Genomic DNA, 26,958 nt, shown 5'->3' with positions numbered 1-26,958 from the left:
TTCCTTTTAAAAGGATAGCAATCTTAGCAGAAGTTAATAAAACTATTAAAAGAGCATTACAATTGCATTACACTGTTACAAGGAGGAGCTGTACTGGCAGAATCCTATTTGGTGGCATTTCAACTCAGCACATTTGTTTCTTCTGTTTGTGAAGGAATAAGCACGACTGAACCACTCTCCCCCACACCACCCCTGCCAGATGCACAAATGATTTCTGAGAGTTAGTTTCAAATTAGTTTTACTATAGATTATCACAATACAGAACCTTCACCTAGGGACCTGCCATAGGACAGTAACTACTGCCTGCCTAAAACCACATCTAAGCAACAGCGTTTGCAAACTGATTTCAAAATGGACACAGTAATTTTGTACATCTCCTGAGGAAGAGACTTGTAGGTTGCCACCAACATCAAATAAGAACCTTAAATGCAACAAGTGTCATTACGGTCCTATTTTTATTTTACTAAGAAAAATTTTAATTCCTAGGTACCTTATTTTTTTGCAACAAGCCAGATTCCTACCTGTACAATACCAGGCAAGGCATCTTTCCTCATTTCTAATCTTAGCCACCAAAAACAGATAGTTGAATGAAATATCATAAAATAGATTTTAGTATCAATAATTGGAACAATCCAAGAAAAACTACTCAAAGAACACTAACATGAAATCATTTTCTTCTATTACCTAAATATTGACAGGTAAAGAATAGGTTATTCTCGAACATACGTTAGGATACTGAAGATATTTTTAAAAAGATACAGATCTAAGGCTTCAGTGAATTCCAAGAAACAGGCTCGTGGCAAAGATAATATCCACAAAATATTATCTTAATATAGGATCCATAGCATATTATTCTACGTCAGCCTCTTTACTAACAACCTTCATTGCGTCATGGACTTGCTTAAGAGACTTGCTCTAGGAGGCTGGCAATACATAGTCAGAAAATGTAAAGTGATGCTCTTTCTTCATAGTTATATGTCTTATAATACAGAATAATATCCTCTTTGAAGCGATCTTAAGGTAAGCTTGAGGGAAGTAGAGACACCAACTAAGCATTCATATAATGTGTGTTGTACCTAATACCTTCATAGCATATGAACTCCGAAGTGGTAAGAAAGACCGATTTCTGTATCTACAGAGAGATTAAATTTCTGAATAAATACAAACAGTTGCTTCTGTAAACCATGGCAGGGGAAGAAGTTCACAAATCAGAAGTTCCTTAAAAATTAAGGGAGGCTAAATTCTCAAACACATTTTAAAACACAGCCCTAAATAGCATTCTCTTGTGCTCCCATATCTATTAAATAACCATCAATTACAGCTGAAGATGTCTGGACATGTTGATCAGACCATGACAGTTCTAACGCCCTCATGTAGGATTGAGGGTCTCTCGCACTCCCATCTATCACAGGGGCCTGTCACTTCCCGGGCAAGGTGACAGTCTTGGGTGTGAAACTGACTGCAAAGAATTTCAAAACCACAAAAAGATACATGCCTAACGGAGATCTAACAGCCTCAGGCAAGTAAAAACAAACACATACATTTTACATTTCACTGGTTAATATCTTGCAGCAATATTGAAAGGTTTTTTTTAAATATATATAATTTCTACAGTTTCCTTTCCAAGAAATACAGTTGCAAATAAAAAATGAGCAGCTTTATTGTCACAGGTTTTGCAAACTACGAGAGCAAGGGCCAGATTCACAATCTCACAGAAGGTGTGCTATTATTCTCCCAAAGCCTACCACCCTATATTTTCAAATACAGAAAGAAATTTATGCATATACAAAAAATATCTACAATTAGAATGGAGATCGAATACATCTTTCCAACATTCTGTAGTTATTTTTCATCTCAGATGCCTATTATACATAGCAGCATGTAATGACTCATAATAAGCAACGTTCTTTAGAGAATAGAAATATTCTGGATGCTCTGCAAAGTAATTTTACCAAGGACCAATGGTTTCAAATATCAAATGTAATCTAGTTCTAGAAATGCATCGCTTTAGGTGTCTTGATTTAACAAAGATGGACAGAAAACCATATCTACATCATCTTTTAGAAATTTTCTTTACAGATGTACAAATGTTTTTTATATATAGCTTTATTGGTAACTATCATTGTTAACCAATGATTATTCAATTTCCTCCATGTTGGCCCATTATAGTTAAAAGCCTATGTTTAGGTAAAGCCTAAAAATAAAGCCACCATCACATCTAATACACACAGAATACCATAAACAAAATTAAAAAGAAAGCATGGGTTTCACCTAAAATGAAGTTCTCTTATCATTTTCAAGTCTACAGCAGGAGATTTAAAAAAAATAAGTATTAGCTAACAAAAAAGTCTAACTCACTTAACTTCAGTTCCAGTAAAATCTGCTAAAGAACAGTTTTAGTTTACATCCAGTTGCTCTTGAATCATATTCCTAACTCCTAACACCTGCAAAGTCACAGAACTATAATTCCAGGTGCAGAAGAGGTGCTCTGGAGTCATGTTCTTTGCTGCTTAATACCCGCTGCCACCACCACCACCGTGCCGGCTCGTGCCGTCTTTGATGACAGTCCCCACCGAACAAGCAGCAGCACGCGCTATACTCGTTCCCGAGCTACAGACATGCTCAGCAGTTCACAAATGCACATTTGCTGGCTGGCATATGCTCTGACTGCCTTGTCATTTGCAGGCGCTAATTTGAGTCTTTTCCCTTTTCCCAGTCAAACGGAAATTGTAGAAACTTACTTTCAAAATTGCTCTTTTAAATAGAGTTTAAACTGGTCTGCTATTTTAGGGTATGGCAGAAAGTTTGTTCCCTTAAGTCCCATTTTCTTCAGAAGCCAGATTAATAATGGCAGCTGAACAAGTCCTCTACAGGTCAATCAGTACATCCCTTTTCCCAAGGGGACGCGTTACCTACGCCACTCCTCAGAAATAATCATCTGACAATGACAGACTCTACAAACTCCCTAGGCAAGCTATTCTAGTGCTTCACTATAATTATTATAAATTTTGGCTAATACATAACCTGAATCTTTCTTGTTGGATTTTAACTTACTATTCCTTGTTCTAACAGGTTCCTGCCTTTTTATGCAGAATTCTTTTACATTTTAAAGACAGATCATGTCTCCCTTTAGTCTTCTCTTCTGTAGACTAGACAATTATTTTTCTTTCACCTCTTTGACAGTCATGTTTCTTGGACTTCTATTCATTCTTACTTCTCTCCTCTCTCCTAAAGAGCTGTGATCAAACCAGACAAAATACTGCAGCTAAGGCTTACGCCCCAGGTGAAAGCAAGTGGATTACTCCACATCATCCAGGCAATATTCCTGGTTTACACTGCAGTACGGTGTTCAGCTATTTTGCAATATCAAGTCATTGACGACACATGCACAGCTGATTTTACGCAACAAACCACAAATCCCATTCTACAGAAAGGCAATTTAATGAAGTGTTTCTTATCTTCTTGTCCTGTATCTGTACAGCTCAATATATTCCTAAGGGTAGAGCTCTTCACCTTTTCTTAGGTATGACCTGCACATTATGTTTTCAACCAGTTCTCCAGTAGGTCCAAGTTCTTCTTGATTCTACTCCTGCCCTCAACTGCACTTGCTGTTCCACCCCTGCCAAACCCAGTTCATTTGGTCTGCAAATTTAATCAGTATATTCTGTATCATTAATGAAATCATATCCCTGCAGAAGCCTGTTCAATGTATCTGCATTTTTCCAGTCTGTTTTCCATTCATTTAGGAAAGTTTCTGTCAGGCCAGATTTCCACAGCTTCTTATAGGAAGTATCCAAAGCTTTCTTAAAGACAATAAGAACTTTAACACCATAAGGATAAGATATAAAGTATGACATCTACTGCTTCTCTTCCATCTGTGAGGCCTATCATGTTGTGGTAGATAAAATTTAGATTTTTGGTAAATCCATTTTCACTGTTACTTCTTTTCCTGGTGGCTTCCAGATGTTTAGTAAAATTTCATTCATCCCAAAATTCTTTGGGAATTTCAGTTACACTGACAAGCCCATAATTTCTTAAACTTCTTCTCTCAGCTGTAATAGACATTTAGTTTTCTTTTGCCTACCCTAGACCGATGTCTTATATCTTTGTATCTGGTATAAGTTTTCTTAGCTATCATCTAGTTTTACTCTACTAGTGAAGCACGGTCAGGAAAAAAGTATTAGCAATATCAGCTGTCAGTTTTCTCCTCTCTACTAAATATCAAATCAGGGCCTTCCTTGGCCATCTTACTACAAACATACAATGATTACCTATTTCATTTATAACTCTTCCTGGGACCTGTTTTGGGACCTCATCTTTCCAATTCTGTCCCAATATGCCTGTGCTACTTCATATTCAGTCTTAATAATCTGACCTAGTAATCATTTTTTGTTAGCTTCCCCTTCTGCTTGAGAAGACAAACAGTAGTTCTGCTAAGTTTTGTACACCTTCTCTCCTAGAATTTATCATGAAGAGAAACTCTGGTTTCATACACATATGCATGCGATATTTGGACCCAAAGTCTTATTAATTACAAGCTATTATTCATATATGATCACTAAATTTTATTTCTGTAAATGTTTTTAACATGCCATTGGCCATAACTTCAAAATCTGTTCCATAGAGGCAGAAAATGTCTCAGCCTCAGAAGTGCTCAATGCACTTCACTGAAAAGTTTTACACCAAATAATGCTTCAGAAAATGAAGCTATGGTGTGATACATTATGTGGAAACAGGATATACCTAATAGAGAAGCTGCAAGTTCCCTAATAAATAATACAAAAATCAAATACAGAATGTACCCTGTGGTGAATATGAGAAAGATTAATAAAATAGAAATAATGAAAGTATTTCATCAGAACAATGAAAATCACACTATCAAAGGTTCTCTATAATCTTAATGATCTCTGAGTGCATTTTAATCTACTTAAACTTTTAAAGCAGTACTATATTCAAATTCTTAATCTAAGGGTATTTATGCTATTGATACTGGCTTATTATGGACTAGATAATATAAGCAATATAGCCTAACTGCCCGTTACTGTACAATTCAATTGAGTCTTGTAGAAGATTTTAAGATCAGGAGAATACATTCTCTCTCTCAAAAAATTCCTAGTTGCTTTTCACTTTTTCAGTATTAAGCTCCACAAAGATACCTTAGGTTTTAAATTACATATTAGCCATCATAGGATACTATGATAATGCAGTATACAACTGTCCCTGGAGTAAATGTTCTAGCTCAGCTTTGAGTCATATTTGTACCCACCTAAAAACAAGCACATGCATTTGCTAGATTTAGCTGGTGGCTTAGCCACAACACATTTTTTTTACATTTTATTTTCATCACCATAGTTCACATCTATGTAAAGGTACAGTTAATATACATATTTATAATTTTTTCCTGAAGAATACAGTTTTATGACAGTATATTTACTTTTTACTGACAATGATATAAACCAAATGCCTAAATTTCAAAAAAGTACAAAAATACTTACTAAAATTAGATAAACTGTTCACTGGCTGAATTTTTCTAAGCTTTAAACATTCACTTGCATTTACTGAAAACAGCTGAAAAATTTTATAGCCAATTCTACCTACATTTTCTTTTTCTCTGTTTTCTCATAAATTCATTGTTTGAATACACTGTTTAACTGCATTTATTCCTTCTATATTATTGTGACCTGGACTCTACACAGCTGATTTATGTTCTGGCTCTTATTTCCTTTGTGGTGTAAAGGAAACTAAGCATAGTATTAATTTAAGTATGTATAAGTCAACTCTACACCCCCAAAAGTTATATAGGAAATGGCAGAATTGACAAGATCTTTTGATAGGGGTCAAAAGAGATGAGGCAACACCTAAAAGTTTGATCCCAAATATCACATAAAACAATCTATGGAAGGCAAGTCACTCATTTATACCTAATCTTTTCCACTGTAGCGAATACTTAGAGAGTTAAACTGATGAGCGTCATTTTAAAAATAACTTAGATTAGAACTGTATTTCAATAAATGTGGACTACAGGACAGAATTCTGTAAGTCACTTGTTTTAAACAAGATTTTGTATCACCCCTCACCACCTCTGACCATACCATATTCCCGTATGACCACCACCACCATATTCCCTATGCCATTTATTTCTAATTGAGCCTAAAAAAGACAATTCATGTGCAATATTCTCAGGCATTATCCTTTATCAGAGGAAAGGAAACACACTGGAATAATACATTTAGCAAGCGTGGGGAGAAAAAAAAAAAAAGATTGTTGTAAAAAAAATTGCCAGCCTCGTACTTAAAATTTTAGATTGCATAACCACAGCAAAATCTAGTCTATACAAATACACCTATCATTTTGATGTCTTGTTTCTGGAGCTACTCCAGTTTTCTAATCCACTGATTAAATAAATACATTATGGCCCCAAAAGGACTCATTTGGGAAACATAAGATCTGCAGAAGCACAGATGCTTGCCAGACCCAGTCAGCTAACAGTGCTCAGGAATTTCAAAGAACAAGAGAGTGTCAGACAGGCAAACTAAACCACCTGTGTAGAGTTCATATACTCCAAGGGTGAAACATAATTCCACTGAAATTTACTGTAAAAGTCCTGACAACTTCAGTAGAAACAGGAACAACAAGACTTCATAAACTGAGAAATTTTCACCTCTTTACAAGCCAAAGTGAAAGCAAGAGACATCAATGACAGCAAGACAAAAGTTTCTAACCACTGGAGGAGGAACAGGGAAAGCAGACATCGACTGAACGGCAGGTGCCTCAGTAACATTTAGGTACCAATAGGTGGGGAGACAGGACAGGATTGAGTTATTTCCAATATGCAGTGAGAAGGAAGTGTTTTAGAAAGCAACAGAATAGGACTTTTTATTTGGAAGTTCAGGAGAATCGAAAGAGATGAAAACAGAAATAAAATGGTATGCTTGTCAGGAGGGAGGTGCATTGCGAATGTTGCACAGAAAAAAATGTCTTTGCAAAAACAGAAACATACAAAAATAAACTGCTATGGGCATATTCCTGTAGAGACAGAGAAAGGAAAGACTGAAGTCGATTTTGAATGCATTCACCTAAACAAAAGCTTATATTTTCAGAAAAACAATTTTAACTCTAACAATGGTTTCCAAGTGAGTTAGAATAGCCACATGTAACAATTTTAGAGCCTAAAAAATTCTAGATATTAGAACACTTACCTTGATTTTGGAAAAAAAATAAAAACCCTGTTTTATAGTTCCAAAGCATAACTTCAAAAAACAAACCAAGAAGAATAAAGTGAAGAAAACAATCCTTTTAACAATAAAAAAATTCTATCAGAAATTAATTTTAATTTTAGAGAGTAAGACCACAACCTGCAAACAAAAAAACAACTTATCTTGGTATATTCAAGTTTGGAAACTTTAATTGACTATTAAAGTGATGAATTTTTTTGCCTTTAGTCTCCCAAATTTTCTATCTTTTAGGCTAAGTTGAAACTGACAGGTTGAAATGCTTGAAAAGCTTATAAGTACTACTGAATAGATCAGGTTTTCTCCAACGTTACAACAGAAATATAAAAGAACACCAGACTGATTACATGAGAGCCTTGAAATGTAGCTTGCTAGCTTAGGGTACTTCAACTCAGAATTGCTATTATTGCCTGAAAAATTAGTCTTTGATGGAAACTTGCCTTAAAAATTAAAAAAAAAAAAATGTTACCTACTTGTTTCTATGTACATTTACCAAAACCATTTGTCACTATAGGAGAGAATGCTGTAAGTAATCACGGACAACTATCTTTCACCACAGCTGAGTAAAAATCCTAAATATATTTCAGACTAAATACCAAGAAACTGGAAAGAAGATTGCATACCTTTGGATATCTCTTGCCCATCTTGTTCATTGGATCTTTGACTGGATCATATGAAGAGCTTTCAGCATCACCGATTTTTTGTTGCCTGGCTTCCTGAAGAGCTTTCTGTGTGGGACCTTCCAGCCCTTTCTTCCTTCCACATTCATGGCCTGTATATATATATATATATATACACACACATATATTATAAGCATCTTAATAATATTAACTGGACATGGGAAGTCTAAGAGAAATCATGCCATTTACCTAAAAAGGTATCCAGGTTACTGTGCCATACATGTAACCTATTCCAAGACTACATACAACTCTTCTCCGCAAACTATTCCAGTGTGATCTACTTCCACTTCTCTAACAATACACTAGATTTGCAACTGAAAGGCATATGGGGAAGGGTATTGCATGATGGATCTGGCACTGTGTGGCAGAAGGGATGCTGTTCTCACTGTATTGGCAGCTCCTAGGCTTCTGACTACAGTCCCTTGTGGTCCCTGCGTCTCATGACTGTGGTCTGCAGCGTGTTATGCAGGCATACAGAAAAAAGAACGGAGGACTGAATTTCAGCAGGATTCCAGTTCTTTGAAGAGTCTCAGACTGAAAAAAACACACTATATAGCTAAAATCTGGACTAAAAGGAAACTCACTCTACACATTTGTAAACGCTCACTCTTTTAAAACAAATTTTCATTAAAATGTGGGCCACAGAATTCAAGCTTTGACTTAAAGGAAAAAACCCTCCATTCTTGAGGCAGAAGTCATGGATCAAACAAGCACACAAACCTCCTGTACACCTAACCCGAATAAAAGCTGTAACCAATAAAGAACTGTGCCTGGTCTAACAAAATATGCTTATTCTCACTATTTTAAAAGTTGAAGCTGCTATCGCAGACACCCTAAACAACTTTTTCTGAAGAACTGTACACTGCAAAATCATTTTATATATCAAACACTTTGTCCTCACTAACAGCTAGCCACTAGCACACTGCTCACAGAGCACTGAGTTTGTTCATGCTTCGTAATTCCACACCAACACGGAGCTACGACAGTTGGAAAGGTTAAAAAGCCATAACCATTCCAAAAAAAAGACCAAATCATAAAAAAAACTGTTGTGACTGCACTATGGTGTCAAGAGCTTGTGTTTTCAGATTTTCTGTTCTGATTGCATTGTAGCTGGAATGAGATCAACCAGGTTTAAACTAACCAGGTTTATTAACTGGTGCCTTTCAGATTTCTTTCGGCATGACCTTCTGAGAGCAATTACATCAGATCAAGGAAAGGGAAAGCACAGTTAACAGGCTCAGCAATGAGTTAATTCAACCATGAGTAAAGAAACTCATTGGGTTCAACTTTCAAATATAATTGGATAATAAATAAGCAGCTGTTGTTTGTAGAGAATAAAAGAAACATACCGAGTAAGTAACAATTTTATAACATGTTTTCACAATCAGTTGTTATACCAGTGTTCGGTTAGGTATGTAAGCCACAGTCAAGATTACTTAATTCCTTCAGGCAAAAGTGGTCTTTTTTCAGAGCACCACTTAACAGTGTGTCTTGATCCATCAGTAAGGATGTAAATTAAATGCTCTGTTAGTATAAACCAGTAATCTAACACACCAAAATTCAGTGAACTGTCTTTGATACTGAGATCCTTCTATGCATGATCCTGCTATAACTTCAGATAGAATCAGATTAAGAAAAAAAACCACAGTATTTTATGCAAATTTTCATACACAAATACCCAATCCTTTTTAAAATAATCTGAACTCAAAATATGAGATCAAGTTACAAAAATTTAGCTTTCATAGTTGGCTTTTGACCAAGTGTAGCAAGGACAGAGAACTCTTTACATAGACCCTCCCATGTGAAGTTGAGAAACAACTGCACTCTTGTGTCCACAGAAGTATGAGAAGTCTTCTGACTCCTAAAACACGCGGGCTTAGTCCATCCGAGCCTATCGTAACAAAAGATATATCAAGAACACACAAGGTTGCATGCACCTGCCCTTTCTGTGTGGTGATATTGTGGTATGGTTTTCTTTTAACATATTTTAGGAAGGGAGAAACATCTCTGTCACTCCTCCTTTTTCATTAATAAATAGCATGTGACAGCCTCTTACTTTATTACAGGTATTCTAAATCTAGAGTGCTGTATTTAGTCTTTCATCCATAGCCTGTAGATCTCTGGCATGACCAAAAGTGGACAGAGGAGCATTGCATTTGGAAAGGTCAGTTAACACAAGACAAAGCAAAGACAAGACACAATTTTGTAGTTAAGGCCTCCTTACAATATCTATTTCACCTATCTTAGATACAACAAAGGTGTAATATATAAATTAATCCACTCGGTCAAATAAAAATAATTGTTTGAAGTAACATAAATGTAGGCAATGATTTAGATCCAGGATACATTGACTCCATGTACCCTCACCATCAATTAATTAAATTGACTAGTTGAAGTATCTTTTTATGTGACTAATTTTAAGATACTAAATTTTCACTCGTTAAATTTCAAGTCAGGAAACAACCAAAAATTCTGTCAATCCAGCCAGACCATCTCAGATATTTGTGACACTTACCAACGGTAAATAACAAACCATATACTGACACCACATTTCCAAGTATCTCATAAACAGATGGTATTTATTTGCCATGAAGGCTGCAAATACAGCAAAACCACAAAAAGGAATATAGCCACTTAGACATTGCAGAACTGACAGAATTAAAGCAACAGTTACTTAGTATCTGTGGTTTGTTGAGATGTCTACCTGCACAGATCTTCTGGTGAGAGCTAAGGCCTGAATCCCTGTCCAGTGATTCCAGGTTTGGCCCACTGACTGCCAATCTGAAACTCTAGAAGAGGACCGAGTCCTTATCCTCACTGTGAACCAATTCCTCTCCAACTGTTAAACATCTTTCATATGAACGCTTAACAAATCAGGCAGGTAAATAGAAAATATAAACCTAAACTTGTAATCATTTTAAAAACACACAAAGAAAACTTTCTGTTTAAGGATTTGTGCATACAAACCACTGTTTGCAAAGCTAAACAGCAGTCTGGCTAGCAGTGGGTCAGCAAAAAAAGAGTCACTAAATTACCTAAATTATATGCTCTGTATTGTTGGTGCTAGCCTCTTCAGCTGCTTGAAAAACATCAGGCACAAAGCTGTTGCATAAAGTGCATAAATAATAAATCAATAGCTTTCCTAAAATTAGTATTAAATACTGTTAATTTTTTCTACCTAGCTACCAGATACAGACTTGTAATGTAAACTCATCATGAATATTATGAGGCTTCCTTTCCTTCTTCAAATAGGCTACCGTACAACTAAAAAAAAAAAAAAAAAAACCCACATAATGGATGTGCTGCACCTCATTGCCACTATTCAAAACCCCAAACTGCTGAGCAAACCCAAAGCTAGTTAAAGCCACTGTCTATGCCCTGTAGCCAAACCCAGCGTCCTGGTAGGTTCTGGTATCTGCAGTCTGGGGTCAAGTAAGGGTGTGGAGGAGAAGCAGCACTGGCAGCAGTGATGGGCAATCTCCTCTTCTCAATAGCTGCTAGGCAGACAGGCACTCTCGTTCTTTCACACTCTGCATAGCAGTGAAAGCAGAGAGCTGACCAGAAAATCTTACCTTGGCAAATAATGAACATTCAGATTGACAAGTTATCTTCTAACTACAATGTACCAATGTATTAAAATGTGAAACATTCAGTCCTGAGACAAACTGCAGCTTACAGAAGAGACTTGCAAGTCCAACAACATTGGTTCCTTCCAAGCTAAGAACTTCAATTTAGAGGAAAAATGCAGCAAACATGTCTCCAGTGTCTAGGCACTGCTTGCTTCAAGGTTTCAATTACCATCTCATGAATAAGAATTCAAGAGGCAACAGAACATGACCATCTTTCAAGAGGCAGTAGAAAGTACCTGAATAAGAGACAATATCACCTACTGAGACATGAGTATGACCTACAGAGTGCAATAAAAAAAATTATGCAGTATGAGAGGACAAGGCACTAGAAAGAAATGAACTGAAATATCACTTGATTTGTGATACACAGGGTATGAGGCAAATTAAGGCTTGTATAAGCTCGTGGGTGGCTGATGAGCTTAATAATTTGTGCTGACGACTTTAAGTGATTTTTTTTTTATTTATAAGTGCTCCCCTGCTTGTCACTTTTTGGTATTATAAAGTGCTCTCAAGGTTTTTGGAGAATAAACAAGTACTGTGAACAGCCGGAGAGCGGTTTTTGGAATCACTCAAACAACAAATGAAAGTACGTGTAATACGAAAAAGAGACAGATGGGGCATCTATAATGTAAAACACTAGCTCAGAGGAAGAACCCACACTATACATCTTCAAGCCAGAGCATAATGAAAAGTTGAATGCAGTATGTCCTTCTCCTAGACTAGCGTAAAATAAAAAGCCCATTCTCTACCTCCTTGTCTGCGGCATGATGAAAATGAGCATTGTGCTCTTTATTAGAGCAGAGTTTTAGACTTTCTTGTAACAAGACTTAAAGACTACAGCAGAGCATTACCAGTAGACACAACCACAAAAAGATATGTTGGGGGCCTGAAGTGTGCCTTGCTGAAGAGTATGATGCTAATTTATAGAAGAAAAAAGGCATCAGAATTTAAAACCAGAATGATACTATAACCACTGAAGAGACCTACTAAAATGCTGCCAGTACTTCAGTGCTCCACTGTTAACACCTGATGTTTATACTTTAGGACTTATTAGATCAGTAGCTTTTTTTTGTACACAAACTTAAATTCATAGCTTAGTTTCTACTGGGCAGGACTTCAGAACCATTCCAGGTCCTTACAGGAATGAAAGCAGCTATGCTCTTCACTAAACAGAAGACCACATGTCCTACAAAAGTAGTAGAGTGTGCTCTGAAGCACATTCTAATAGTCAGGGAAATGCTACTCTCTTCACTCAACTACAAATATTTAAAAAAACACCACACACACACACACACAAAAAGTTTAAGTGGCTACTAATTTTCTCCTGACCTTGCCTTTTATACAGGAATTTTATACAATGGAAGCAACTCCATGAATGTGGGAACTAATGAAACTTGATTGTCAAAGGCTGGGGTCACTCTGGCTTTTTACCTGGAGTGTTCTATCAGTGTAGCAGGACTTTTGGCCTTTTAACACACTGGGAAGAGCACATGAGAAACAAATAAGAGGTATCCTAATTGCAAGAAAAGCTTCATCTGAAAGTTGCATGATATCAGATACCTGTCTGGTCACCTGTGAGGCAGAGAAATTTTGATTTCTCTGGTGTCAAACAAGTCTCTGATGGAAGTTCTGCTCATGACTAGGGCAGGTGCAAAACCCCTTTCCCATGTGAATTCTGTTATCAAAAAGGGGAGAGCTCTCCCTGTAGCAGCCTTTCTCTGAAGGAGGCTTTAATACTATTTCCCCTTTTCATCATGTCATCTGTTTTCATGAGCCTTGCTGAAGCCTGGTATCTGAGACTTCTCTCACTCTGTCAAACATAACAAATTAGGAAACAGGTTCAAAATTGTTAGCAGGAGAGATGCACACAAAGAATGTGGTAGCATGAGCTTCATTTACTTAGAAGACAGTGCAAGAACAATGCAGTGCTAGAGTTTTGCTGATGGAGTTAGAAAAATCATTTAATAATTATGCATATATTCAAAACACCAGGGAATTAGTGCCATACCATACAGAAAAAGATACTCCAGCAGGTCCTATATAACCTTGCATTATCAGCAAGCTTCTGTAAAAATGAGGCACGCTAAAACAACAGGCTGGATTTCACAACACCATTATTTTCAAAATATTCCAGCCACAACAAATACATTATTACAATAAGCTGAAAAAGGCCACTCACATGAAAAAAGAGTATTAGTGGACAATAAAACAAAATCAGGTGCCAAATAGGTTTTGAGGATGAAGTCCTTCCACACTTACTCACATGTTCCATATTGCCATGAGCAGACTCACCATGGATAATGGATATGTGGATACATATCAGAATACATATTCAAATGATATAATATAATATAAATGATAAAAACCTATAACCAGTACAAGTTTAAGAGAATATTTTACCTTTTGTCACAGGAATCTGAATGGCACGTCCACATACTGAATTTTGTAATGTAGCTTGCAAACCTGTAACCTAACATAAAAAAAGGGAGAGGAAGAACAGGCAGTATGAAAATTTTGCTTTTTTATTGTCTGTTCACAACACTCATTTATCTCTATGTATTTAAGTACAAAATTATGTATAATTATTGAATTATTTGATCATTATTTCCAATTAAGTTGCAAACATTAATCCTAATTCTAGATTTTGGAAATGCCCAGTCAAACGATGTGATAAAATACAAGCCATCCAGAATTTCTCTTTTACAGCTCTATTAAAACAATGCAGACATATTCAATGCTAAAGATTACCCTGTGCCATCAACTTTTACCACTGTTATCACTGAACTAATCTTTATCTTGATGGCACAACATGACATAGTTTTGTCATAATAAAATGCCACAAAATATGGTGATATAAGTTACAAAACAGCCTTCATTCCAGAAGGTTTACAGTTCATAACTAGCTAGATCTTACATAAGTTCCTGAAATTTCATAGTATTGGGAACAATTTTGAAAGCTGTTTTATGTTTTTCACTCCTGATTCGGCATAACTGTATATGAACAGTAACCTCTCTTTCTGTAAGAGATTTTCTTTAAGTTATTTCAATTTCAAACATACAATCCTCAGTCTTTTAAAAGTAAGCCCTCAGGTGACCTAAGCAAAATTGGAGGCAGAGGAAAGGAAGAAATGAGAGATGGGGACTATTAGATGAGAGAGAGAGAACAGGCTAAATTCCTTTCATGTTACCCACATATAGCTGACACTACTGCTGAAATGCAATGCATTTGGCAAGTTTTTTTTGTTGTTTTTTCCCTTAAACAAATAACCTATTGGTTAAACACATGAAAGTTTTCTGTTCTTCATCCATCCAATTCAGCTAAAGGGGCAGAATGTCACATATAGCAACCTATACATCAGATAATAGAGTTCTGTTTTGCTCTTGCAATCTTATTCCACTCACAAAACAGAAAAGCAGTGTCTGACACCTACTAGTTTAGGAAAAATTATATGAAGATCATTCCTGGTTATACCTAGGAAAACACTTCAGAAATGAATAGTAATAAAGAAGGCTAAAATCAACAAGTTCCTATAGGCATAGATGGACATATATGAATCCATGGGAAAATCACACCTTTCCTCAAACTGTGGACACTGACAGAGCTGTATAACAGAGTCTGCATGTTACTTGCTCAGTCTTGCTCTGCATGAGTCAAAGGCTGAGAAATACCATCTTAAGGCATTACAGTTTACATCATTTTAAAGTTTCATGAAGTAACATGAAACCAACTAAAATATTCTGCTTAAAACTATAACATGAGTGAATTGCTTTACCAGAAGTACCCTGTTTATTTACCAAAGTATTTAACAAAACATTCTGTATGGCTTTGCAGGTGGTGGTCACCATAATTTTACCTGCCCAATTGCTCTGTCTCTCTCCAAACTAGTTAACATTTTCTGTCTCAGTGTAGTCTGGTATTTTTCAGTCAGCTGCTTCAGCACTGGTTCATATGATGCATAATGTGTTTTCAGCCTATGAACAAGAAAAGGACAACTGCTTCTTAAAAGCGGAGTTAAATTTGTCTATGTAACCTTTTTCCTGAACACTAGACACAAGAATAAAGTGCCAAAAGGTCAACACACAGAAAAGAGCAAAAGTTATTTAATGTAACCATCCAATTGGAGTGCTGAGAGAAAAAACAGAAGTCAGATCAGTAAGCGGATTCATAGTTTCTTCAGTCAGCTTTTAAAACAGTCCATTCAATTTTGGTTTGTTCTCCATCCTTCACATGCATAATACAGAGTAATTTTTGTTAATCTTTTTTTTTTCTTGCAGATGGATGATATTGCATTGGAAGAAAGATTTATAACCATTCTCTGACTACCAGCTAGGATCCCAATTTAGAAAAAGCAGGTGAAATATGATTATTTAACTGCACTGCACATTCAGAACACCTAGCCACTTTAATTCTTCAAACCAGCTAAGACTCAGACATATTCTGCAATTTCTCTCAGAAGAAATTGATCCATGCAAGACATGACAACTTCAAGAATATTGTATTTTGCAAAAAGCAACCGAGACCAAGTCAATAAATAGCGCTCTCTTGCATTTAAAGATATAGATTTTAAAGTTAAAGATGTAGAATATGTAACTACAATTACATGCATTAATTGATAACAATATTAGCAAGCCAAAATTCTGGGAACTAGTTGGAGCTGCAGATCTAAGCCACACCCCAGGTTTATTTTCAAACCAATTCTGGCATAAATCTGTGCAAAGAAGAGATTCTAAGGGGTCAACACTTTTACCTAGCCCAGTGACCTTCAGATGGACAATACACAAGTTCTGCTTGTGAGGGAAAGAGGTGCAACAGCTAATAGAAAACTCTGAATACAAAAATGACAACATTTTGGAATTAAAAATTGTAAAATTAAGTACCAATTAACTAGTTGAGGCTTACTTTCACCCAAAGCATCATAACAAATTAACTATAGGAAGCTCAAGATGCAGAAGTACAGAAAACACCAGTTACAGGAATCATGACCTCAAAGTTTCTGATCTCAGTGGGATACAGATTACCATTACAATGGATAGGGATCTAAACCCAGAAATCACTGCATAATTAGGGCAAAAAGTCTGGGTGAAAGAAAATCTCATCCATATTTTGAACTGTTAGAGATACTATATCCTTTAGCAATAATACATCGTCCCATTCAAAATATGGAAAATATATGAAAAAATCATTAAAAAGCATTAAAGAGACATGGAGGAACCGTCAGGTGGAACTACTATTTATGAAGAAACTAACTAAGTACAGCTAGCTTTACTTTAGCATTTTAAATTCTACCATGTTATCTCATTCCCAGGCAACAAATCAAGATAAGTTACCTTTATTGTTATGTTTGGTAATAAAAATCCATTTTTACCTTTTAATGTCACAAATAAGTTTGTTTTTCTCTTGGACCACTCGCTTATGATGCATTCGATGAAAATCACGTTCTTTCTGCATTTTTAGGAAAGCCTCTTTTGCTTTGCTACGTGTAAACAGAAAATGTGAAAGAAAGTGTTATTGGCTTCTTCCTACTAGCTTCTCTTAAAGGTATGCTGTGTGTATGTGTATATATATATATTATATATATATATAATCCATTTACAGATATGCATATGCCTACTGTACCCAAGTTGGAGACTTTTGGTAGTATCCGCTGCGGTAGACATGTACTTTGGAGGTCTTTTTGCTACCAACTCACGTACAAAAAGGGTAGATGCTTTCCACCATTACCTTCCCTCTGTTCCTTTAGATAGAATCCATAGCGATTCTGGCATTATACATCTCAGAAGAGCTGAGATGGTCAGCCTTATTTTAGAGATAAGGGGGCCTTGTGGAGGTACCTATTCAAATTACAATTGGTTAGAAAAAAATATGCTTGTCTGAGATTTGAAACGCCACATGAAAATGTACTGCAAAACTGATTTTCCAAAAATCTACATTAGGTCTGGAACCCAACATAATGTCACGTGATGGAATAACACATGCAGAAGGATAACTATATCATTGCCTTGCAAATATGCATAGAGATCTTCTGGGAAAAAAGGCACTAAAAAAATCTAGGCTCTAGCAGATCAAGTTGGCAGTTTGTCCCCAGGTGTTATCTTTAACATGTGACAGCAGGATGAAAGAGGAATCCATTTCAAAGGTCACTGCAAAGATACTGGTTACCTATTATTCTCTAAGCATATTCCACACAAAGCCAAGCCACACTGAGATACTCTGTTTCAGAAACAGCAAAGAAAAAGCCCTGTATATATTTAATACACACAGATTCTCATTCCCTTCACTGACACGGGTTTGGAAGGAAAGATTGGTAAAAATCATTCAGTTACAAAGGATGCTCAAAACTACCTTGCACAGAAACTAGATATTTATTCTTTGGAAAAATGAAGTTTATTTCCTCTTCAACAGGAATTAGGAAAATAACTGACAGTGGAGTATGCCAAAATTACAGGTCCAGGAGGAATACCCATAACTGCTATTGTATTTAATACAAATATTTTATATTTACTATATATACTACTAGGTTTTCTATGTTTACTACCTATACAAACTACCATACTTATTTGTCTAAGTTTATATGTGAATCGTTGCTTGTAGCAGGAACAGCCAGAAGACCTGAGGAGCACAGTGAATCTAATGCCACTGTGTATCAGTCAGTTGAGAAAAAACTATCAGGAAAAAAAACTATGAAAAGAGGCAGGGCTGCCCCTGCAGGAACTATCAGAAGACTCAGAGTAGCTGCAGGCATGCACATCGCATTCTGGATGCATATGCACAAATATCAGAAGTTGTGAAACAACGAATTAGGATACTGGTATCAGGATACAAAGTATAGATTACGTATTCTGCTTAAGCTCATATGCGCAGTTAATGAAATCAAAAGTAAATGAATGTGTGGCCTCGGGACAGCTCCTTGAAACAACTCCATCATGACACCACTCACAATACCTGAGCAGCCACTAAGATCTTGAGCACAAAGCCCACCTCTAAAGAGCAGATGGCGTGTTCCAAGGTGAAAGACATTGCTACAGCTATGACAAGGCCAGCATCTATTGCTTTTCATTAAGACAAATGTCGAAGACCACAACAGACAGGCCTCTCCATTTAAATTCCTCGGACAAGCAGTTTGATAAAAATAGCTGGGGCAGGCAGGGATTTTCAAAGGTCTGAGAATTACTTGTCCTGTTCCCATTGAATTTAAGTGGGATTTAATTCCCCAAGGTGCTGAAAGTTGTAGCCCTAACATTTTAATCAGAATAAAGACATCCTTAGAAAACACTTTCATACTTTTACTCCATTTAGCTAGTTTATATGGCATTTAGTAAGTAACAAGTTTGCCAAATGTACCGCATAATGGAAGAGATGCATTTAAAAATGGTGCACAATATAAAAACCGTGCACCACTATTTTTCTCATGGTACAAATGGGTAAATATGTGCAGGCACAGTTAGATTTTGGCACTGAAATAGGAGGTCAACTGTGGATTTTATGGCTGGTGATAGCAGTAACTGTAGTAATAAATACCATTTCCAAGAATGTTTTATACTTTGACTGTTACTGTGGCTGTAAACTGGGTGCATATCTGTGTGTGTGCTCATAAAATCAGGATAGAAAGATACCTGCAAATATTTAAACTTCCTAACTGATATTTGAACTCAGTTAAAAGTCCTCAGCCCAAAGTTCTATCCAACTTTCATTTCATCTACCTAATAAATTCCTACCTGTTTAAGGAACTTAAACATATCAGTTACCAGCCCCTGTGATCTTAAACCTGATATACCATGTTGTCTACATACACATTTAAATAAAAAAAGCAATAAAGTGTCTGGCTATAGAAAAAGACCAAAATATATGGGAGTCAAGGCATTTTACATTATCTGATGGGCAGAGTTTAATATGGCTATGAAACTGTAATTCATTATTCAACTGATAAACAAATATTACCAGAATATTAAATCCTTAAATGACACAAATCATCATGGAAGACAATGAATTACACTGATTTAATGAGCTAAGGATCTTATCCTCTACCTATGCTGGTTAAACCTATCTAGTCCACTGTAATACTTGGCAATTTTCAGTAGTGTTTTCAATTTTTTCTAGTATCAGAAAGAATATCTACGCTACTTCTACAGAAGTATTTCAGCAGATAATTACATCCTTAAACAAGCAGAGCTTATCTGCGGCCTTTAAGATAAAGGAAATAGAAGGGCAGTACACTTAGGGGTATTTTATCTAAGCACTGCTACACTGCCAGGCAACGCGAGTTAGTTTTCATTTCTATCACAATGCAATTTGTTTTAAAAAATATTTTAGAAATTAGTAATACATCTAAACTTTATGGTAATAAACTATCACTAGCTTTGGAGTAAAAGGATTCTGCTCATAATTATTTCTCTCAATACATTCATTCTAGTGATTTTGTCATACCTCAAGATGCCCTTCAGACATTAGACAACCTATTAAAAATGTATACTCATTGTATACAGGAAGCAAAGCTGATTGCAAATCTCTTTAAATAACGAAAAACCACAGTGAAATTTCTCTAGGTCTGCAATCTACTCAATTTGCCTACCTGTTTGCCATGCAGCCGTGCAAATACTGTATTAAAATACCCAAAATACAATTACATTTAGCTTCTAGACCCTGAATCTTTTCTGCCAATTGTTAAACAACATTAAAGCAGGAGGTAATTGGTTTATAGTCATTTACTCTGGGCCCCCATCCTGCTTAAGTCACAAATAACATCTCTTTTCAGCAAGATGGTTGTCAAGAGCAGCAAGCTCAGAAATACCAAATGTAATTAAAAGCTGCTTTCAAATACAATTCACAGCACTATCTCTCACCATGAGAGCTTTCTGACTGATCCAAAGAGAAAAATATGGGGCTTTCTTTGATCAGAAATCATTATTTTGTAATCAGTCAAACCAGCATTTCTTCAGCACTCTTAGGCATTTGTTTTGAATGTGAACTAGTGAATTCTCACAATACTTGAAAACCTAAATTGTCCTCAAGGTAATTTTTGGCTCCTGCTGGAATATTTGCTTTACAATAGCAAGGGTACTTAACTCCAGTTATTCAATGCACGAACAAGAAAAATGCTCTTAACAGTCACTACAATAAATGAACTGATTTAGCATAAGGTGTTACAATCAGGGTTTATCCAAAAGACAGAAGGGAACAGTTTAACTCCGTGGTATGGATAGTAGAACTGCTCAACTTCACTCATTCCAGAAACAGCACTATTTTAATTCATAAAACTTTCATAACAAAATAAGTGAAACTAATATCACAAGGGCTGAACTTCAGCCATTAATATCAGTGAAAGTTTTGAAAACTATGTCAAAACTAATGTTCAAAAATTAAGTAGTTACCACTATCACAATCTAAGTTTCACTACTACACATATTCCATTGTAATATCAGCAGAAAGAGTGAAAAATCAGTACGGAAAGGAGAACTCAGTGTAAAAGTGTTTCAATAAGGTACATGCAGAGCAAGTGCAGTATCTAACAGTAAATACCAAAAAACAGAATTTACCCACTTCTGATCTGTATCATACAGAATTTCCCTCTCCCCTATACAGGGAGAGTGGGAGACATCCAGTGTCCAAAAGAACACCAGAGGAAAATAAAAGAATGCTTTATATGGCCCATCTCAAAGTATACCCAGTATAACAATATTTTTAGCACAGTATTGAATTGATTATTAAAGCTGCCTGCATAAATATTAATTTAAATGTAAACTAAAATTTTAGTTAATTAAAAATAAATTTTCATTGAAAAATAATTCAGTTATAGCTATTACCCAAGATATTCAGCACACCAAGTATGATTATTTAAGATCTGAGTAAGTATTCATTTTTCACAGAGAGGAACAATCTAAATGAAACCTAAACAAAAATTAGTAGCTTGAGCAATCTTGAAAATCAGAGTTGGAGTTAACTTTTTTTAAAAACAGGTCCACATTTTAAAACTATGCCCTGGCAAAAATCAAAGCCAGCCCATTATTAAGTCTTAGGGCAAGTTCTGAATGAATACACATGCAGATGTACTATTCTTTAGAAAAGACTGTAATGTTATTTGTAGTTCATTACTGCATCTCCCCATTATATAGGCTAAACATTTTAACTCTCTCATGCCTGTAGTAAAACTGATTCTTGTTAAGTCAGCTACTGCAATGCACGCACAACTTAAGTCAATAGTACATGAATGTAAATCAGCATTATCGAACACTAGGGCCTGAAAGCAATAGGTTATTTTCATTTTAAAGAAATGCAGAATAAATTTAGTGATTATTTTTTCCCCTATGCATGCTGACATTCTGTGGTAGCTATAATTTATAGTACTGTATTTTAATACAAATGCATATAATAAATTATTTTCCACTTCTATGTATTATGTTCTCATTAATTCTTTGTAGTAATTTGTTGTAATTGCTGGATCTTGAAAATTAACTTCTATAGCCCAGTAAATATAAAGAAAAGAAATCCAGCCTTAGATTTCTAATAGAGCTCAGAGAAAACTGAGCTTAAATTTTAAAAGTAGTACCCACCCAGAAGTAAAAATATGCATAGCCAGCATACGGAACAGGGATTATTTTCCTTAAGTACTTGTGTTTACTTTACCCAGCCATTTACTACTGTGTATGAAAGTTTCACTAATACCAAATAACTTACTTCGCAGCAAGCTTATAGTTTTCCAAATCCTTCTTCAAATGCATATTCTCAGTCTCCAGTTGCTGATTGCGGGTATACACAGTTGGAACCAATCCAGCATCTTGGGCTGTGAACACACCTCTCTGTATCAGCTCATACCTAGCATAAAATAAATGGAGAGATATTTTATGCCATGTTCCCCATTTCTCACTTCACTGATGTTTCCCCTCCCATGCTAACATTTAATTAGAATCACGAAGATATTTGCCAACTCTAGGCAATTACCCTTTTTTATGATCATTAACAATTAGCTGTAGTACCCTCCCACGACACAGTGCTCTATTTTATCCTTTTTCATTCTAAAGTATATTCTTATTGCTCCTAACAGCCAAATGGCATGCCATGCATAACATACTACTACAATTTAAACAATTGTGCTTTTCCCTCCTTTCTTCCAAATAACTTGCATAAAAAGCAATATAATAATTCTCAAATAACATTTTAACCTTGATATATACACACAATCCTTTTTATGTATTCAAATATATGCAAGATTTTTTTTTGATGAGTTCAGTCAAAGCTGTGGATGACCTGGATGAATGATCCTATGAGCTATCTTGAACATGAAATTCAGAGCTCACTTAGGGAAAATTCTTCATTCCTTTTGTAAAGGGAAATACATTTCAAAACAGAAATCTCTCTTCTACAATCCTAGTGATTTACAAAGCAGCAGTTCACTGATGTTGCCTTCTCCTCAACTATATTCACCAATATTTTCCAAACTATTTTACCAGTCCCTGCAAATACTAGATTCTGTCCTGAAGGCTGCTTTTATTAAATACTCATACAGATTAACTTGCACTTTGAGAAGTAAAAGTGAACCTGGGGCTGCCATGCAATTCTGTATAGCAATCCAGAAATCATGATAATCCCCTGGCAATGAAGCCTATTCAGTCATAGTCTCATACCTTTTAAGACCATTCATCTATTGAGAGGATGTCAACAAATACTCTAAACAGGCAATGAAAGACACAGGCATTGACACAATTCATTTGAGGCCTCAATTCAAAGGCATTTAAATAAGAAGCAACTAAAGCACAGAAGTATCCTCCATATATGAGGAGAGAAAGGCAACATTAGAAAGGATTCAAAGAAGCTTAGATCAGACAAACAGGGCTATCACCACACAAAATAAATGCTTCTGCAGAACCTGCTTGTTCAAGGAAAGAATGCAAGATACCAGGATTTCACAAAATATTTAAAAACACACCAAGATTCAAGCCTACACATATGGACTCGAGATGCTTCTGTGCAAGCAGACATTGCAAAGGTCATTTCAGAATCTAGTACGTTTATGTACAAAACATGTATTTCTTCATTTGCTCTGTCCTGAAAGAGCGAAGGGCAGGATCCTCAGCTGGTACAGACTTTACAGATCCATTGGAGACAGGTGGTGCGCCAAGTAGCTATATAGCACAGGTTCAGTGGAGTTGTAAATAATAAAGATTAGGCAGGCCCACAGTCGTCTTCCCTGCTGATACTGAGGGCTGCTGGAAGATGTTCTGGGTAGGAACTTACTAGAAGGAATAATATGAACATTATTTGCCTTGTCAGAGGAAAATATATTGAATCTGTGCTTCCCCTTGCCCCCAGCACAACAAAAACAGCAGTAATTCGAGGCAGTAATTATACCAAACCCTATCTCCTGCACTTGGACAGAAGCAACAGGCTTGAAAGTAAGCACAGCATTTCTAGATCAATAAAATACGTTGCAGAAACAAGAATTTTTGTAGAATAAGCTTCTAAGGACACTAGAGAGAAAGAGAAGATATTTCAGGAGGTAGAAGAAAATAAATCTCTCTACTCTTATTTGAAATCTTCCAAAAAATTAAGGAGAACATTGGAAATATTTATGCCCAAATGACTTCCTATGGTCAGCTGCTTATTTGAATGCTATGGACACTTTAGGAGTGTTCATCCTTACAAATTAGTCTGTCACTCACATTTGTCACCAGAAAATGATGGGATTTTGAAAGACTAAACTGAATGCATCCAAAGCAAAACTGATTCTATCATCACGTGCTTTTCCTACAGCAAATTAGAGTAGTAATAGGCTTTTAGGACCAAGAAAGGAGCTTAGTCATTTATTTTATAAACATTGACAGAGTGACTAGAATTCCTGTTGAAAATATGGGCACCTTTCATTGGAAATTATCGCCACTCAAATATTGTTTCGTCATTTGATAATAAAATATTAGGCAGGAGGAGAAGTGTTTGTATCAGAAAAAGTAGGAAGAATTTTTAAAAAGGGCTCCAAGCAGCTTATTTTAAATATCAACAATCACTCTTACATAGTCCTATATCCTTAAGCTCCGCATTTTTATATATTTTGCAAGAAATTATCCTTTTTGTTTTAGTTCAGCAGTTGAAACATTCTGCTCTGAGGAGGAAACAGTGGGATTGACAGTACTGAAGAGAAGACAATGTTTAACATAGACCTTTCTTTTTTCTTTTCCACTTGAAAGTGATAAAGAATTTCTGTGCAGTGCTGTCTTTTCTTTATATAGTTCCAATTTAGTTTACCCTTCTCTGGTTGACAAGGTAAAAATCAAAATAATTCTCCATTGTTTTACAAGACACAGACTGAGATCATTAAGGCTGACACATTCACAGTTATTGGCTAGGTGAAAAACAACTCATGCACAAAGTTCCCACCATCTGAAATGGGGAGAGAAATAACTGTAATTACTCCACCACAGCCAGTCTTACCCGTCTCACCTATTACACTGTTCTATATTCTCTATAAAAGGGAGGAAACTTCAAATGCACATAAGTGGCACAGGCGTATCAGTCTCACTGACTTCCACTGGGACTAGCATCCTTAAGGTAAGGCACATCCATGCAGAGTAAAACAGCATTCCCTGAGTTGTCTTTAGCTTCATCCCATCCTACAGTGTCAGGGAGCCACTCAGTCAATGCTTACTAGTTCTGCCCAAAGCCGTTCCTGCACTACCCTGTCCCTGTGTCAAAAGACTAGTTAGTTCAGAGCAGTATCAGCCATGAGGCACAACTAAATGAAGCTGCTGGTAGGGTCCATCTTAAGTATGCTTCTATTGACTCCAGCGGGACATGGGGGATACTATTTATTAATGACATCAATAATTGAAACTTATAGTATTACAAGCAGATACTTCTCCAATTGCAGAAACTGCTCATAAGCCACCCCTTCTACAGACTGCATCATCTTTCCCTTTCGTGCCCAGACACATCTGCTGGTTTGTACAGACTCAGTGCACTATAACAAAGATTTCTCCTCTCTGGTAACTTTGCCTTTCCCCTTGCCCTGCAGCCACTACATGAGGCAGCAATCCAACCAAACATAAATGAAAATTCCTCCTTTTTTGTACCTACGTGACTTGGGGTAAGGACTAAGAACAATCTAGTCTGACATACTCTTTATTTTTCCAGGTAGCAAAGATGTTGGTAACTATGCTGGTTACAGCTACTAGGAACCTAGAATTATCATGGAATAAAAACATAACTAATACTAGCAATACCTTCAATCTATTTATTTCTTTTTTTGCCAGAAAAAATTCTCCACTGAATGCCCTAACTTAATTTCATGAAAACCATCAACTTTCTGCACCAAGACACATCAGACATGGGTAATTGATGAAGTTAGCCTCCAGCAGAGCTAAGAATCTTGAAAGACAATTTTAATGAAATACAACTGATCCTGATAAATCCATCATGCTCTAGTCTAAGAATACAACTAAAAATGAATGTTTTAGACATGTGTAGGAATGGAGTAGAAAACTACACAACAAAAATTCATTGTGATATCCCACGAGAATTCAAACTAGTTCTGTAAATCTTAGAGCTTCTATACACCTAGCCAATTGCCAGATAGTTACTGTTCTCTCTTCATTCTGCTATTGAAGGGACCTGTGATGCAAATTAAATTAGTTAGATCCATGCACACAGGCATTTTCTAAGCCTTTCAGAACAACTGTTACAATTCTTGAATCAACATTTAAAATTATCCAAGAATCTAGAAACTTCAGGAACAGATGGCCAACTATGATTTTATGATCAAAGCCCAGTGCAAATTGAATTATACTATATACACTACACTGATTGCAAGTCTGAGTTCTAAAGGATTCAGGTTGCAGAGTGGCCCTCCAATTAACTAAGTGATACATAGCTCAGGATAACCCTTTATCTAGGGATAACTCACTGAGACACACATTCAGGGATTAAAATTTCAAGTTTTAGATTTCACAAGAACTTCTTACTGAAAATTATCATTTCAACTGATAACCTCTTAGTCTCGACAGAAGGCTAAGAAAGAAATGAGCACAGAAAATAAACTGCCTTTTCACTGTAGCCTATTCCTCCAATCTATTATTATGGCATATAAGTAGAAAGCTTGTATTATGCTGAGCTTGCTCTGTAGGCAAGTGATTTCTGCAGAATTAGATTAACACAAAAAGGATCCAAATTTCAGTCTTCTGTGGCATCCTTACATATTTCCCATTAAATAAACACAGAAGCATAAATCTATATTTAAAGTGAAAACTTATAATCATAATATATGATAACTAGTGATTACTCACAACATCAGAAAACATTTTGTTTGCTCGAGATCTGAACTATATGAAGTGCATTCAGTTATTGCAGTTTCAAGTGCTCTGTAAATTCATGCTGATGATAATACAGAGACATGTTTAGACCATAACAAGCAGAAGTTAAGAATCAGAATTGAA

At 36.0% G+C, this 26,958-nt stretch overlaps 1 protein-coding gene across 3 annotated transcripts in view; it reads right to left on the bottom strand.

The window, feature by feature from the left end:
• The window catches only part of SPAG16 (sperm associated antigen 16), a 416,305-nt gene that overhangs the window by 375,220 nt on the left and 14,127 nt on the right, over positions 1 to 26,958 (bottom strand). For all 3 annotated transcript variants that reach the window (XM_064515349.1, XM_026120033.2, XM_064515350.1), the window contains exons 5-9: positions 22,214 to 22,351; positions 16,908 to 17,015; positions 15,396 to 15,513; positions 13,942 to 14,011; positions 7,856 to 8,004 (exon numbers count right to left, since the gene is read on the bottom strand). In XM_064515349.1, coding sequence (XP_064371419.1) covers positions 7,856 to 8,004; positions 13,942 to 14,011; positions 15,396 to 15,513; positions 16,908 to 17,015; positions 22,214 to 22,351 — 583 coding nt within the window. The remainder of the gene's footprint in view (positions 1 to 7,855; positions 8,005 to 13,941; positions 14,012 to 15,395; positions 15,514 to 16,907; positions 17,016 to 22,213; positions 22,352 to 26,958) is intronic.

Source organism: Dromaius novaehollandiae, chromosome 7 (genome assembly GCF_036370855.1).
Source record: "Dromaius novaehollandiae isolate bDroNov1 chromosome 7, bDroNov1.hap1, whole genome shotgun sequence".
Lineage (NCBI taxonomy): Eukaryota > Metazoa > Chordata > Aves > Casuariiformes > Dromaiidae > Dromaius > Dromaius novaehollandiae.
The sequence above is the reverse complement of the archived record's forward strand: the minus strand, read 5'-3'. Positions and strand labels throughout refer to the sequence as shown.